This window comes from Pieris napi, chromosome 17, assembly GCF_905475465.1.
Source record: "Pieris napi chromosome 17, ilPieNapi1.2, whole genome shotgun sequence".
Lineage (NCBI taxonomy): Eukaryota > Metazoa > Arthropoda > Insecta > Lepidoptera > Pieridae > Pieris > Pieris napi.
Window position 1 is genome coordinate 6,541,356 of NC_062250.1, and position 17,926 is coordinate 6,559,281.

General features: G+C 33.1%; 1 protein-coding gene across 1 annotated transcript; it reads left to right on the forward strand.

Annotated features, from left to right (window-relative positions):
• The first annotated feature begins 4,282 nt into the window (after window positions 1-4,282).
• LOC125057892 lies at window positions 4,283-16,169 on the forward strand. Its single transcript, XM_047661829.1, has 6 exons — window positions 4,283-4,419; window positions 8,511-8,653; window positions 10,091-10,205; window positions 11,342-11,540; window positions 13,812-13,974; window positions 15,651-16,169. The coding sequence occupies exons 1-6, from the start codon at window positions 4,413-4,415 to the stop codon at window positions 15,759-15,761; spliced, it is 738 nt and encodes a 245-aa protein (XP_047517785.1). The 5' UTR covers window positions 4,283-4,412; the 3' UTR covers window positions 15,762-16,169.
• Window positions 16,170-17,926: the final 1,757 nt, after the last annotated feature.

Sequence of the window (17,926 nt, forward strand, 5' to 3'; positions counted from 1 at the left end):
CTACAGGTGTCAATTCAGAGCGTATAACTGTCATTTTTACTTTTTATCAAGAAGGTCATGATTCGTCGTTTCTTCGCTCGTCTCGTGATTATTACTCTAATATAAAATTTTATGCTTCCTTGAACCAACCTTATATGGTTAGTTTTTATCTGCACTTTCAGATTAAACGTCTATATCTTATATATAAAATTCTCATTTCACAAAGTTCGTTCCCATACTCTTCCGAAACGGCTTGACCGATTCTTATGAAATTTTTCAGTAAGTCTGAGAATCGGCTACTATCTATCTTTCAAACCCCTAAGTGAAAAGGGGTGTCCACCCCAAAAAATATATTTTATTTTTAGACAATTTTTTTTGTTTTTATTTCTTTATGATACAGAATGCAAAAATACATACAACCTTTAACTTTCACCCCTCTACTATCAACCCCATTTTTTTTATTTTAGTAGATAGTTATTTCCATTGAACTAAAAAAATGTTTCCTAGAAATAATATACATGGCAAAACAATGTTTGCTGGGTCAGCTAGTAAATATCTAAAGCTGCGTATAAATTAAGCGCGACAAACCATCGAACATTGGCGCGTGCGGCGGCCGCGCTCTATGTAGACGGGATCGCCGCGCGCGGCGACTCGAACATTGCCGCGCTCGAACGTGCCGCGGGTCGATCCGCTCGCTGTCGGTTTTTGAGACCGCATCAAAGGAGCTTCAGTCGTTGGCTCGCGCGTAGTTGGGACGGTTATAGTTTTGGTGATTTGGCTCGCGCGGCGAATACGTAAAAAAGGGTGCGTACATATACAGTTGTACATACCTATATAAAGTTGGATTTAAATATTGATGACAAAGCTTTATTAATTAATATAATAACATACAAAACAATGGGTGCGTAAGAACGTAAGAAGTTATACTTGTCTGGCATTATTAAAAATAGTTTTTGATTGCATGCAAATAATTATTTATGTACAATTAAATAATCAAAGACTGGAAAAGGAGTCATTATAGTCAATAAAGTTCAGTTTACATTTGAAAAATTAAATAAATAAATATTTATTTTTCTTTTATTTTTTTTACAAATAAGATGGTGAATCACAATGAAAGCAGCAGCCGCCCGACCATGTGCGTCCATACTCGCAGGTTTACAAGAGTGAACTGGTCTGACTATCCGCCGCGGTCTGTTCGTGATGGATCGCCTGCAGCGCGCGTCAGTCACGTCCAACTAAATTTATATCTACAAATTGGCTCGCGCGGCAAATGAACGTCAACTCTGGTCGAACATTGGCGACCAGAGTTGCGTATAAATTAAGCGCGGCTGCCGCGCTTAATTTATACGCAGCTTAATATTATAAATTATCCCTATCCATGTATATCAAGAATATAAAGAGTACTATATACATTACGATAGCAGTGGCGCCTAAGACTAAGGAAAGCCTGTGTGAGTCTTTCCCCTAAGTAATTGCAGGCATGTCCTATTTAGCACAAGATCAAATAAGGGAGCGGGTCTTAGCTTGATCAATGACTCTATTTGCCTACCTCCCATACTATAGGTCACGTGTACGTACACTCGGAAGCAGGTGTTTATATTAAAAGCATTTAAATTACCTTATACGATAATTTTGTTCTTACTAAGGTAATTGTGAAATTTTAATATGGTCCTGCTAAAACAATTTTTGAAGTGAAACTTCTTTAGGCGCATGAGGGTAAAATTTTTACGGATGAAACGTAATAATAATTATATACGCGTCACGAAGATTTGCAGCGTTTTTGTCGAAGAAAAGAAAGAGTACGATTGAGAGAGAGAGTGAGAAGGGCGAATTACCTTATAGAAATTATATTTATAAATTAAAATTTCGAAATAAGAATTTATGAAATATTAGTACATATTTTATACAAAATAATTTATTGAAATCTCAAATGACGAACTGTAAATTTAAATGCCACGTGTTTTTATTATGCAAGACATAAATTATAACAATGAAATTTATAATAATTTGTATTAATTTTCGACACTTAAATTCATTAAATTCCCATCATTTTTTTTTTCAATTTATACTTTTTATTATTGGTTCAAATAGTTAAAATAAATGTTGTAGTATTCTACGGAGAAATAGCACAAAGTTCGTTGGTATCTGGCAATCTTTAAAAAACTAAAGAAAAGTCAAGTCCCTTGGGAATTGTGAGAGCTATGCTCATAACGCCAGAGGCACTAGTTCTTTTTAGTGAGGTTCCTTTGATTGTCCCCTGGAGACAAATTCCGACACTATTGGGCACAGGGGACATCTTTAAAAATTGCTATTCTAAGGCGGATTTCGCTAGCCTTTGATCAGAGGTTGCTTTCAATATCATTGCTACAAACAAAAAATAATCCTGTTACAACGTGACCTATATCTTTTAGTTTTTGCATACATTTCCAAATACTAACCACTTTATTTTCACCATAATCTCCCAACTAATTGTACGAGATTTTATTTATTTATTTATTACAGAAATATCCTTACAGATTATGCCATTACGATAAAAAAAAAATATTAGAATTAAATAGCAACGCGTTGCTAAGTAGGTATGCAACATGCGACAAATAGTAAAACGTTAATCGTGTTTGAGTTTAATATCACAAGATTTCCGAGTCGAACCGACTGGATTTATTTACCAAACTAACTTCCATTTACACATTTAGTGTTCATACTAGTCATACTTAAGTATAATTTAAGTTGATGCTTCGAATGCTTTACAATAGTCGTGGTCTGGTGCGGCTAAAAAGACGTTTTAATTGAATGTGTACCACGTAAACCAAAGATATTATAACGTACTTGCTAGACAATATTTAAAAAACCAGTGGCGCTTAGATTTCTCTATCTCTTTTTGATCTTTTTATTTGAGGAAAGTAGGTCAGCCTTCTGAGCATGACACTTTTATGGATAGGGTATGCCAGATTTCTCACGATATTTACCTTCGTACGAGAAAGTGTTAATTTAGCACGTATAGCAATAGTCTATAATTGCGTAGCCGGAATTCGAACCTGCGATCTCAGGAATGAGAGTCGCACGCTCAAGACTATACAGCTATAGACAAGATTATTAAGAGATTTATACAAATATGTTGAATCCAAATAATAAATATTCATTTCCCGTTTTCGATTTCTTTGTGACGCCGAAACGTTTAAATCGTTTCATGCGAACGTTTTTGAAATGAATCTGCGAATAAAATTTCGATATTAAACCTCGAGGCGTTCCAATAATACATATCTAGAAATCAATTTTATATTTTGACAATTAATTTTGTTATTGTAAAATCGAATAGTAAAAAGCTGCGAACCATAAAAAATTTATGAAAACCTATTATTAAAATGGAATAAACATTAACATCTAAAGTTTATGAATAATCATTAAATCTTTATGAAAGAATATTATTTTACGTAGTACTTTCTATCAATAAACAATTCTTCGAAATTTTAAAGGCGAGCGCAGAACTCAATTCGTAAAAGGAATGTAAACAATGGAATGTAATAGAATGTTAATATATATATATATATATTTTTTTAAACAATTAATAATATCCCGAACTTATAAACATAATATAAAAGTCTTGCCAAGAAAAAAACCTACGTTGATAAGCTTAATTTTTATATTATACTAGCAGACCGGCCAAGCGTTGCTGTGGCTAAGGTTTTTGTTATATTACATAGTAGCAAACTATTCAAGGGAAACGGTAGGAGAACACCAGTCATGGGGACCACCATGCTTTTTTGGTGGTTATGCCATTAAATTGTAGCTTATGTGAAACGTTGGTACTTTCACCACAGCGCCATCTGTTACAATTGTGACTATCAAATAATAAACAAATATTTTGCAATAAAATAATATTGCGGGTATAAATTGAGATGTAAGCTCTCCTATCTTTTAAGTTGGATCAAACTACACACAGTGTGCAAATTTGATTGATATCGGCTCGGTAGTTTAGGAGTCCATACGGACAAACAACGTGACACGTAATTTATATATATTAAGATGATATATACGTCCCTTAACAAAATAATGCATTTAAAAAAATCCATTGTGCAGTCTCTATTCCATAACTCTTATAGCCTAAACTTTTCCAATTAAAAAATTCATAGAGTAATCGCAAAGGCGTTTCCATATTTCCCCAGGGCTGTTAACCGACACCTATCTGCATTTTAACATATTAAGTACTTTAAATGTTGATATATATTTAGTGTGCGGTGCACCTTATTACCAAGCATTCCCCTAACTTCGCTCAGCTGAAACTGTAATTCAGTACGCATTTAAACGCGAAATAGGGTACACGTCCTTTCAGTTACTCATAACTTTTACTATAATTGTTACGTTAAACTATGTGTTGTGTTTAATAAATATTATCGGTGGTTTCAAAAGTGAAGTGATGTAATACTTATCTTTAAATGCCCGGTAAGGAGATTGCCTATTAGACCATGATTTCCTATTCGATATTGGTTTAGAATAGTATTAAGTGCTTACAAAATATCTAAATCGCCAAGAAATAAAACTCGACCACAGGGACTTAATTATTGAAAAAAAACTGTATGTTTTCTTATTAGTGTGATGTATGTATTATTGCTGACTCACCTTCTAATTTATAATATTCTTTTAAGCTTTCATAAGCTTGCAAAATTCTCTGCATAAAGAATGTTTAATTAATTGTTCACAACTAAGCTTTTGGTAAATTAAATTCAAAGCCTATAACGAAATAGTTCCTGCTAGTCTCCTATAGAAAACATTTTTTTTCGAATGCCTCATTTATGCCGAACCTAAACTACAGGTTGTAGTTTTGCAGCCAATGTTTTCTGTTATTAAAATTTTGTGAAATTTGGAAATACTGTGAAATTAAAAGGCATGAACCCTGCCACAATAGAGATATATAGACAGTTTTATAAATAAATACATAAACACACATATATGAATCGTTTAATACTCTTTTTCCTAACCGTAAATACTTGGCTTATTCGGGGATAAAGCCGTAGACAAAAGCTTATTTTATTGTAATATTTAATGTAATATCCTATGTCCTATTTACCCATAATGATAAAATTTATAAATAAATTTAAAAAGAATTACAAGGCAAAATATCAAAACGGCTGCATCGCCGTATTTTTAATATTCCAAACAGTAATTTTAGTAATTACATGTTGATGCGGCTATCTAAATTTAACCACGAGTTTTCGCCACATTTTATTGCTATAACGATAGATTTATGCCTTTTTTATAGTCATGTGAAAGCATCTTAGCACTGGCTTCATATATTTTTACGCTGCGTAATATCCTTATGTCCTTTTAGGCTTTTTAGGCTGTGCATTAATTGACTTATCTATCTACATCATCTTATTCACTCCCAAGGCTTATACAAAACCAGCATGTTGAAAGCCCAAAAGTATATGAGGGCCTGTGACAATTTTTTGAAATGTCCAGCCGAAATACTGTTTCAGTAACCTGATTGTGTATTGTGTGCTTGACCATATGACGCACCATATATGAGCGTATATCGGAAAGCTGATCTCCTATTTACCAATAAAGAGTCAAATAAACACTTTAATCAGAGCATTGTTTATTTGATATAAAAAAGTGCTGTCTATTTCAGTGAATAAGCCGCTTGTTGAACAATTGGTGTTCTATATTTTTTGGTGTCTCAGTATGGCACACACCAAACAATGGCACCTCGTAAAAGCCGCATAAAATATTAATGAACAAGGCATTTTCTTCCCCCGACGCCTCTTTGTGATAAACTTTGTCCAACGAGCTGAGCAATTTCTGCTTAACGAACCAAATGGGCATCATCGGGCCTCTTCATTAAAACTATACTAAATACGGTATAGTTCCTATTAACCACAAGCAGATATTTTTATTTACCATGATTTGTAAAGTACACAAATACCTTCTTATACTTGAAAATACACTAAATTGTAAAAAGATTTAATTTGAATTAAGTATAGTTACACCATCGTTTGGATATTAGTGTCACCAGTCTTTTCTTTTAATTTACACGTAGTAATAATGAACTAACAGCTGAGTTCGTTGGTTCTTATTATTAAATAGTTTGTAAAAAACATATAATAATCTAATTACTAATGACTCGCGCGTCAGTTAATCTTTGGAAATATTAAAAGTTTGTCTGAAAATGCCGTTTGGTTTTTACTAGATTAAGTCACAAATAAATTCTTGTCGATGTAATAAGAGAAGTCGTTTCAGCTTTAAGAAGGTAATAAAATGTGTTTAGGTGTCTATAACGAAATCAGAAGAGAAATATGATCAATTACACCTTTATCTGATGGGGCATGGGGTAGATAGTTTTTCCCCTAATTTCATAAATTATTTTACATAACAAATTCAACCGCGTACAATTATTCTTTGACCGGGAATCAAACCATGACCTATAAGGCGGCGGTGACATGTATTACAAAGTATAGTAGCTAATAAGGTCTAGTCCTAATTGTCGTTGATTTGGTACTATGTTATGATGTTATTATTTAATATTGGGTGAAAAAGCCCCAAACTTTATCGCAAACGTGTGATAACGGTAAGCTTTCATTGATATTCTATTCGTGTCGAGCTTTTGAACCGTAATTTATCTAAAAGATAATAAATTCATTTTCAACGCGTCATAAGTAAATGTACCGAAAAACTTAAATGTCTGTCTAGTAGATATTAGTTTCACATTGTAAAATATAAAATAAAACGTATAAATGTTTATTTCTATAAAAACCCCAGATCAAGGGTCATAGGCACGTTTAAGTTAAAGTAGCCAAGGTTTTAAAGTTGTTTCAAGATTTTTTAATTCTACAAAGAATAAAAAATAGCATTAACTTACAAATATTATTGAAAGCTTCAAATAAATCGTTCTTATACAATGAATACCTGGCTGATGTATTTACATATCGTTATCCATTTGTTTGAATTTCGTACGCTGATACCTTACATATGGAAAATGTTAATGGGCTGGTATAAATTTAATTTTCTTGGTATTGAGAAAATATTTACGCCTTAGTCATATTATATACCGAGTTTTAACACCATCTTGTGCCAAGTACAGGAAATTTATTAATACCATGAAATTATAATTGAAATAATTGGCTTTTGGCATATTGTTCACTTCAGATCTCGGCACTGAAATTTGTCTTAAAATACAGCCTTGCGATTCTGTAACTCACTTTTCGAACTCACACAGCGGTTTTCACAGCGGCGGTCGCGCTCAAATCAGTCGTGAAGCAGTCATTTTATGATTTGGCATTCTGATAAGGTGGGAGCTTGTAGTTTATTGTTTATCAGAATGCCAAATCGTAAGTGAAAAGTGAGTTACAGAATCGCAAGGCAGGTCTAAATCCAATTCTATAATACAATGCATTTTTTGGATTAACTTATGTTGTCATTGTTTTCATATTTCACACCTTATACAGCTGTATGACGTAAAAAGAATGTCTTTTACTCACGAAATAGATTTGATATTTGAGTTGACAATATATTCTTGTTAAAAGAAAGTGGGATGGTTACAGTATCGTATTACATCGGCCATAAGATTTCGAACAAATTTATCGTTAGTTTTACCCCTTTTATCTCCTTCACGTTCAACTAAGCTTAAGCGGGGGTCGGTGACCACTAACAACAGTCAGATACGAGATTTATCGAATTAAATATATTCGAAGCTTACATTTTCTATTAAAAGATAGAATTCTCTCACAAAAGGCAGACAATTCTTTGCGTCTAATATATTGAGTAAGGCGCATAGCTGAGTCATCTGTTTTTAACAATAAACAGCGCCCTTACCTTGTAACTTCCAATAGCGACAGCGATACCGAACCCAACGTTTTATATTCATTGGGTATCGTTTTTAATTTTCTTATTTGGTGATTACGTCAACAGTAATTATTTACTTCTTCACACATATTACCCACACATTGTCTATGCTTGAAAACGAAATGCATTTTCGAGGATTCCTACAAAAAATTAATATATTTAAATAAAATATAATACGGATAAAATGCAGTAAATATGCCGCATGCAGTAACGGCAAAAAATGCATAATCAACAAACGCTTGTAGTACCTGTATTTAGATGTGCATTATGTTTATAATTTATAATCTTACGACATAATTACAATTCACGCGAATACATAATGAAACAAGCAAACATACAATCATATTTGACGACTCAATGGTCTAGTGGTACCCCTGACTGCGAAGCCATGGGTCCCGGGTTCGATCCCCGGCTGAGACGAACATCGATGTGATGAGCATTTGGTGTTGTGCTTAGGTCTTGGGTGTTTAAATATGTATTTATATGTCTATCTATCTATAATATGTATGTATATCCGTTGCCTAGTACCCATAACACAAACTTCACCAGCTTAGCATGGGACTAGGGCAATTGGTGTGAATTGTCTTTAAAAAAAAAAATATAGCCAAATAATACTGGCTGGCTAACTATAAAAAAACATCTAGGCAAACCCATAAATGCGCAATTGGATGAATAATTTAAGGTTTCCTCCGCAGTATTAAACACAAAGGTGATGTGGTCGCGTAAGCAGTCAGTGTGCAGTGCAGTGAGTGGGGTCTCCAGAGCTGATGAGCATGACGGCATTGGAGATTTGCATTTGTACCCATTTGCGTTTGCCCTCCGAGTACGGGTTTTACAGGTTCGTAATAGATAATCTTAGGAGAACATTAGCGCTACTAGCTTTGGTCATGGCTTAATATGCCTTGGTTTTTGAAGTTATACTTCTTTAGGCGCGTTATGAAAAATTTATGAGAGTGAAATTTTACGATGCGCGCGCACCGTGACACAAAATTATCAGAATGAAGTTGCCTACAGAAGATGCTACGGCATTGGACATAATTTAAATACAACATTCGAAAAATAATATAATTTATGTTACACTTAATGTAAGAAAATAATAATAAATATTTATTTATTTAATCTTTCAAATGTACACTGAACTTTATTGACTATAATGACTCCTTTTCCAGTCTTTGATTATTTAATTGTAATTAATTATTTGCATGCAATCCAAAACTATTTTTAATAATGCCAAAGAAGTATAACTTGTTACGCGCGTACATAAGTACACGCACCCCTTTTTTTAATAGGCATATAGGTGATCAGTAGCATACAGCCGTTATTCAAACACACGAACTCACTAAGAGTATAAAAAATAAAACAGGACAAAATTCGTGCCTTGATTTTTATTATGTCATCAACCTTTGACATTTCATAATGACAAATTTCAGGTGTTCTTTAAAACGTGGCGGAGAATAAAACTTTCAGACAGTAATCACCGCAGCCTTTCGCAATATTTTCTGTAACAAATACATTTCACGAAAAGCCCTTGTCATTATGAGTCTACAAAATGTGACAAATATGAAGTAATAAATAATATGAATTTGCCGTATTATTTATTAAAATTAAATTATTAATAGTAGATACAATTACGGTATTATACATAAACTAACCGTCAACTAGTTATAAAATACTTTTAATTTTGTTGTTTAAATTATTTTTGTGTAGAATAGGCCAGGGAATAAGGCGGTTTCAGAAACGGTTATCCGATCTCGATAATCGTTTATTATTTATAATTTGAATTGAAATGACTTTAATTATATTTGAACGCCGGCCAAATCGTATACTCATTTATTACTATTACATTACAGCTTTATGTTCATAGAAAAATACAATTACACAAGCCGAGTATTGATTTAAAGCTTTATATATTATTTATATTTTTTAATGTATCCTTGTAATTCAAGTCAAGTATTAGCAAATATACTGGCCAGGTGTATTCTAGGTGTAGGTCTCCAATTAAAATGTTTATAAAACTACACTCATAGAGACACACATATCATTCAGATTTTTTTCGCTACTATATGTGTTGAAGTTTTGCTGTTAGGTGGCTGGACGGATGAAAGAATGCATTTGTTTTGTTAATAGTTATTTTAAACCTTATAATATGATCTTCGAAATACTATTAAGAAAATAAATTTAATGTTTAAAATCTCAGTTTCTATATTATTTGTGCTTGATATCTGTAATAGAATCAGACAAAAAAAGCCATGGTGTAAATTGAATAAATTTGCAGATAGTGTGTGGTATAGGAGGCTTAGTGGTTGGTGCTGTGGGTTGGTTAGAAGAAAGACAAAAACCTGTGCTTGGACTGGGAGTACCCGCGGGAGCAGTCACCGTGTTAGCTGCTGGTAATAATGAATCTTGCTACCGTTAATAAGGATTTGTTAAGAAAGTATCGTAAATACCACATCAATGTTCGATTAGAGAAGCGTTTTAAAATGAGTATATTAATAATCCAGTAGTGCTATGCTTTACGGTATACATCTGTGCACCTCTTTCGATCTTAATATTTTTTTCTTAACAAGTGCGTAATCCGTCTTTTTGCCTAACGTTCTCATAATATTTTTCTAACACGACACTATTAAATAAACATATAGAAACAAAGATTCATTGGCGCACATTCGGGGTTCGAAATGTTACCTCAGGGTAATGAATCACATCACTTAAGCAATAGATTAAAACTGCAATCGTAATATTTAAATTTGGCGCTACAACCTTTTTAGGTCTAGGCATCAGGTAGCCGTCGACTTTTTTGGTCTACGGCAAGCCAGTTTCCTCACGATGTTTTTATCGTTCGAGCGAATGTTAAATGCGCACATATAAAGAAAGTACATAGAAAGAAAGTGCACAGCCGGGAATCGAACCTACGACCTCGGGGGTGAGAGTGGCACGCTTAAGGCACTAGACCAACACTGCCGTAATCTATACGACTGTCAATCATTTAATCCACATATTGAAAACGTCTAATTTATAAATTTTAGACTCAAAACTCAATGATAACATTTTCGGACTACACCGGTCATAATATTAATTGTAGGATAGCATAATTTGCTCTTCCGGTCATATCATCACTTTATTATTTAGATTTGATTGCGTCGATTGAATCTATCTACGTGTTACTAACAGAGATATATCGAAAATGGAAGCAGTAACTCAGAACTTTTTTTTGTCTGTTTTAAATATAATTTTTAAGGAGTAAAAAATTATAAATAAAAATAAGTCAACGATTTTAGTTAAAGTACAAGTAATCTAGGTCCAATCATAAAATATGATGAAATACATTTCATAGTTCTGCCTTGATGGTGATTACCGCCACCGTGGTGTATGCGCCACCACATGTGTAATGTGTATGTGTATTAATTCGATTCTCGGCGTAATAATAACAGTTGTTGTAAATCGTATGTCATTTTAATACGAAAAAAATAAGTATACTAAAGAAATGTACAAACTTGGTAAAATTTTAGAGTTTATTTTTTTCCAACAGCATTATCGGTATACTATAGCCGAGGGTTTGGTGGGTGGGTCTCAGCTAGATCCAGAACTTCCAGATCTTGGGGTCCACCTTGGAGGGTTCTGGGACCATCAGCGTGCGCTGCGGTGCCCCTCACAATACTATGGACCGCCGCTATTGGTGCACACGTGGCTATGTTCGTGTTTTGTATAAGAACACTTATGAATATAGGGTAAGAAGTTCATGACTTCAATTTGTTCTTGATCTCTTCAAACTCGTGTACATTTTAGTTGTATATTTATTTACAAAAAAATCATTAAGCATTTAATGTTGTATATTATACATCAAATATTTTGTTTATTATTAATATTATATAATTTAAATATTTGTTACTATAAAAGCAATATAGTCGGTTAACGTAATGGCGACTATGAAATAGCGCGCATGATCTAAATCCTTAGATGCTAAACCCTTTTTAAATAAATTAAATATATATAAGTGGCAAAGTCTGATAGTTTTATAGGCTGAAGAAATCCTACGAGCAGAAAACCCCTTGATGATAGTGATGTGTTCTACTTGAGAGAGAGAGAGAGAGAGAGCTTTACTTATCTGTTTTACGGTTGGCGGTCCTTCAAAGCTAGTTGAACACAAAAAGTTTCATTTTCGAATATTTACTCAGCCCAGGAAATGAAACGCGCTTTCGTATTGCCCTGAATATTTGACTGCTAGTATTTTTCAAAACCTTCTATTCAGTTCGACATCCTTACAAAATAACATATTCAATTTCTAGCTAAACCAAACAAGGATATTTTATTTTGATTAAATTTTAATAATACCAATATTATATATTGGTTTTACTATTCAGAACCGTTAGATAAAACTTACATAAAAGTAATTATGACAATAAAATATATAAGGGGGCGTCCATAAATTACGTGAGGTGTTTAAGGGGGGGACGGGGTCGAGTCAAATCTCATTTAATCTAACGTTGGAGAGAGGGGGGGTCTCGGCAAATATCACGCAATTTTTTTTCTGATTGAAAAAAAAATTAGGAAAACGGTTGACCCCAAAGGCCATCTCTGCAACTTCCCGCTAACTCCATACCTAAACGCTCAACATTTCACTTATTTTGTTTTAGTCGTAAAGCACGAAGCAAATTTTTTTTCTTTTTACAATAACAATCCAACGCGTTAACATAAGAAACCCACATTTTGAAAAATCTTACGTGAGATTGGGGGATGGGGGAGGGGGTTGAATAAAATCTCACGACATCTCACCAGGGGGGGAGGGAGGTACAGAAAATTAAAAAAAACACCTCACGTAATTTATGGACGCCCCCTAACACATTTTTTTATAATTATTCGTTCTTGTGTCATAAAATCTAATTCAAAATGTTATAAAATTTGTTATCAATGTCAATGGGTAAATTAACGTTTTGGTTACGAATGAGGATTAAATTATATAATGGATTTGTATTACATAAAATAACAAGGACATAATTATAAAAAAAAAATATTTTTCTTATAATAAAGCCTTTCAGACCCTAAAGGTCAAATTCAGTCTGTAATAGAAACCAGCTTCAAAGTCAAGATTATTTTAATGCTTGTAGTATAAAACATCCCATTGTATGCAAGCGTAAGTCGTATTACGGTTAACGAAATTAATTTGAAATGTGCTCAGTTTATCACGTTTCGTTTTTTAGTTTTAAAAAGCACTTTAGTTTTCTTTCGAGCACACTAACTTTATACCTTAGTATATACTTCCTTAGAGGTTGTTAATATGAGAACCGGAGTTCAACTTTCTCGTCAGAGGAGAAATTTAGATTAAGGGTCTATTTTGACGAATCAGCCAAGACAAAAAGGCTTTAGATTAAGTTACAAAATAACGAAATACTCCATTTTTATATTAAATAATACAACTCTTACATATATAATAAAAAGAGATAGAACAACACAGATGTCTATCTGTGTCACCAGACCACACATTTTTTACTCGCTCAACGAATAAATATCGCAATACAGCGAAGAAATGCTGCCAGTACTATAGGTATACTGCCACAGGGACCAAACTTTTTAAATAAATTTTATTTTTCTATTATTAATCCATTTTTATTTATTATTATTACTATGTGGGTTAAAAATATTGTAAATATTCTTATTTTATAAAAAGTTGAGAAATATATGTTAGATAGTATTGCAGTACAGCCCTGCGATTCTGTAACTCACTTTTCGAACTCACACAGCGGTTTTTGCATCGGCGGTCGCTCTCAAATCAGTCGTGAAGCAGTCATTTTATGATTTGGCATTCTGATAAACAATAAACTACAAGCTCCCACCTTTTCAGAATGCAAAAACCCCTGTGTGAGTTCGAAAAGTGAGTTACAGAATCGCAGGGCTGTAGGGATAGAATTTCCAACGTCTGTGTTCGTGGCCAAATGTATCAGTTAGGTTTATTATATGAAGAATTTGTTCAAACACAAAATATATATCTATTACTTTTACAGATGCGGTTCGAAAACTTGTATCGGTGTCGCAGTAGCCCAAATGTCGATTTCAGTAACAACTTTAGCAACTGCTGTCTACATGGTACAACTGGACTTGAGATATGATGCTGCACTGTCACCACCTCGCCCCTCAGATGCGCATACATGCACCGCTGTGTCTATGGTATCTTAGCACAAATAATCTATTCTTAACATGTTTTCATTTGTTTTTCTATAATCACCAAAAAATTTATAAACCTTTAATAGTTTCTGTTTAAAAATAAACATCTTTTCAAGGAGAAAACCAAGAAATATCTCGTCTGGCTGTAATTAAAAAAATATAAGTTCAATTTTCAATATATCTTGCTGGATATAATTATGTTTTCACGTTACGACTACATACTGAGGAGGCGTCTCTATACTTAGGTGAATGGTAAGAGAAGTGGACCGTACAGATTCTTCACGTGTGCGAGATGTGAGGTTAGATAGTAAAATAAAACACGAGACAACGGCGGGTTTTCCTTGATTGTGATTGGTCAAAGAGAAATAACTAAAAAACAACTGACGAATCACATGTCTAAGAATGGATCGGATACTGTTGAAACGCCATTCTTTCATCTCGCGGTTTACGGTTATTCTCCTTGATACAGAGAGCACGTGTGTAGCTGCTGTTAGATTAATCTCCCCACACCTCCAGGCGACCCTATCGAGGTGAGGGTATTAATTAATTCCGAGCATCGCACGTGATCAACATGCTAATTAGATAATGGATGTCTACGAGTACTTCATTTAACGAGAGCTATATAGAAATGTTTTTAATGGTATTCTATTGGCAGGTGCATAAACATTGGTAAGTCTAAACAGATACCTTTAGTACGAAAATTCGACTTGAAGCAAATTTATTGCTATTTTATTGTTGGTGGTTATTAGGACTTGCCTAATGAAGAAACGTTTAAGGATTGGGTCTGTTTATTCCCATAAATAGATGCCCATATTATTCATTGAAAAATATATATATGAACACTTTGTATTTGAAAAAAACTTAAAAATTAAAAGCTTTTCCTTATATATTATAAGGTTTATCCAAATAAATTAAACTAAATAATTTCTCAGTAATTTGAGACATAAGTCAATATACTTCTTCCTTCAACCATTGAAAGTGCTTCAAAGCTGTAAATGAATGCCCAAAGTATACTCAAAATTAAATTGAATGCTTAATGAAAAGGACTATTATAGTTATTTGAAAGATATCAAAATCTCGTGCCCATATTTAAAGTAATAGCTTGTTTGAATATTTATAATTTTGTAATTGTACATGTGCTACTAATAATCCGTCATGAAAATAAAAATTCGAGCAGTTTCAAAAAATAAAATTGCGTGTATATACGTGAATCCCATATTAAAAATGTTTTCGTATTCCTCTACGTAAATGACAAAACCTTGTTAATACTGTTTCAGTTTTAACAGCAGCATAAATTTTATACTAAGTGCGTTCGAACGTTCAAAAGTACTTTGACGATTACTTGGCTTAGTAAGTGGGTTATATCCAAAATAACTCAAAAAATATTATACATTATAAACCAAATATGACAAAATTTTTAGTTGAATTTAAATAAATTTTGGGTTAGAAAGCTTTGCAAGGCAAAATAAAAAATACCATCTGTATCACCTCGACGTCCGTCGTTCAACAACTGAGCGTCCTGACTTAGGGTCCTTCAAGAAAATAGCGTACCAATTCTTGAAAGCAACGCAATGGCGAGCCTTCTGGCAATGTGAGCCTCCTGCCCGTTTGCCTCCAATTACATAAAAAAAGCATCTGCCAAATACAACGTTTTAAGCTTTCGCTTCTTGTATTTGTAGGTACCACTTACATCAGTCGCAGTAAACAGTGGTGCCAGTACCGAAGGGCCGGATAACAGCCCACTAAATAAAGAACACATGGATCACCCACCTCCTTCTGAACCCACTTGATGTCGGAATACAGCTTAGATAAGCCTTGATTTTAATTGTATATGTTAAAGTAAGAAGTTAGAAGAGTATTAACCTATCCTTATAAGGTTTTTTGATGTTTTTTATATCTCAATCGATAGTTGTAGACCAACTATAGCTCTGTAAATAGTTTTCGTGAATACATTTGTAAATATGGTGTTTTCAAGTTTCGTAACCCAATTTAGCAACTAGGTTAGACCTCTACCCCTACCAAATCAAATAATGTCGCCATAAATCGAATCCAGGACCAATTTTTGCGCCACATGTTAATTGCTTTTCTTCGGTGGGGAATACATTGTGTGCATGATAATTCATTATTTCATTAAGTCAGTAATATTGGCAACGTGTACGGTTTGTCAAGTACTATTGTAAATATGTAAATAAAATCATTTTAATTGCTTTATAAAGAATTCCTCTTTTATATTCGATGTGATTAGTTAATAAAGATTATTATTTATTCGTTTCATTAGATTTGTAGTTATTGTAAATATTCGTTTAATATCCTTTTATCTATAATTTTTTTTGTTTTATTTTAGTAAAAAATAAGTTATTAACCAGTGGCGTCTAGACCTCTTAGCCTTAGAATCATGTATCTCTTTTGTGATCATTTGTTTTTTTTTTAATATGCAATTAGGGGGTCAGCTTTATATACTTGACACATGCCGTTATTTTTTTGGAGCTAAGTTGTTACGAAATTTATATGTTCACAACACAGTGGCCACGGATCTAAGTCATAGCTCATTCTCTATAAGAGATACAACTATATCGCTATTTTATAAACATTTATTTTTTTATTACAATTTCAAGCATATGTACAATGGTGAATATGTATACTAAAATACAAAATATAGATAGATTTTATCAATACTCAGGAAGATTTTTCTTAAAGTGAAAACATATTTACAAACGAACCATTTCTCGAAGAGTCATGTAAACAGTTTTGTTGTTGATTAAATTCTTTGATCTATATGTATTTGATATTTTTAGGGTGTTAAATGTAAATAAATAGTTTGACTTTTGGAGTGTTGTGTTGTTGACCTTATTTCGTATAATAACCTTTATGAAACCTGTTCCAGTTTCGTATGTCGATATATTGTTTGGGGTATGTTTGGAAGTTTGATATGAATGCCCCTTGCATTCATCGGTTATAATATTCAAAATAATTTATTCATACAGGTAACACAATGTACATTTATGAACGTCAAAAAGACATACATATGAAATGCTTCTAATTTTAAATTTACTGCCAGTTCTCAAATTAAGGGCGTAGAACGGAAGAAATAACTGGCAATTAACTCTCCGCCACTTTTTTTATTCGCCAAGTTTTTTGTTTTACACAACGTTTGTAAGGATCTGCAACCATTACACCATGTTCGACATGACATCTTATGTAATTAATAATAATAAAAAAAATTACAAACAAAGATTTGTCCTCTATCAGCAGGAGGCATGGTGAAATAGGAGCACGCACATTCTCGTGGGAATGTTCCCAGAAGTATTGTAAATCAGCTTTACAGATTATAACAATTAAGAATTTCAAGCCCTACCTATAACATACTCGCTATGAACGCCAAATGCCGCTTAACTTCGTCGATCAATCAATTACGTTTCAGCAGCTTCAGCATCAGCCACTGAGTAAAAAGTGAAATAATTGTGAATATTCAATGACCCAGCTACTATATTCTCAGGAGAAATAATTTTAAAGCTTGCGTTCTTTGGCAAGAATAAGTACCGGAGAAATTCTGTATCGTGTCTATCATGGCTGCCCTTATATAAAGTTAGATGATGTTTTAGATTAATTTGTTGTATTTCACTTTAAGTACTAAAAATATCCAAAGTCCAGCCTGACGTCACAGTCATGAAATATTTAAAGCAGTACCAACGCAGTAACATTCATTGTTTTACGTAGATTTTATTATCTTCTAGCTAATAAATGTCAGTTAATTCAAATTTATGTCTTTGAAATTTATTCATTCAAACAATGTTATTTAGAAAAAGTCGAAAAATGGTAATTTTTGGGTTTGTCTTGAATAAAATATAAGATTTATTTTCTGAGAAAGAGTTTAGATAGTATATTTATTTTCGCCTTTAAAATGTGTATAAACCATCGGGCATTAGCTCCGTTCTAAATGTTGTAAAATTGTTAA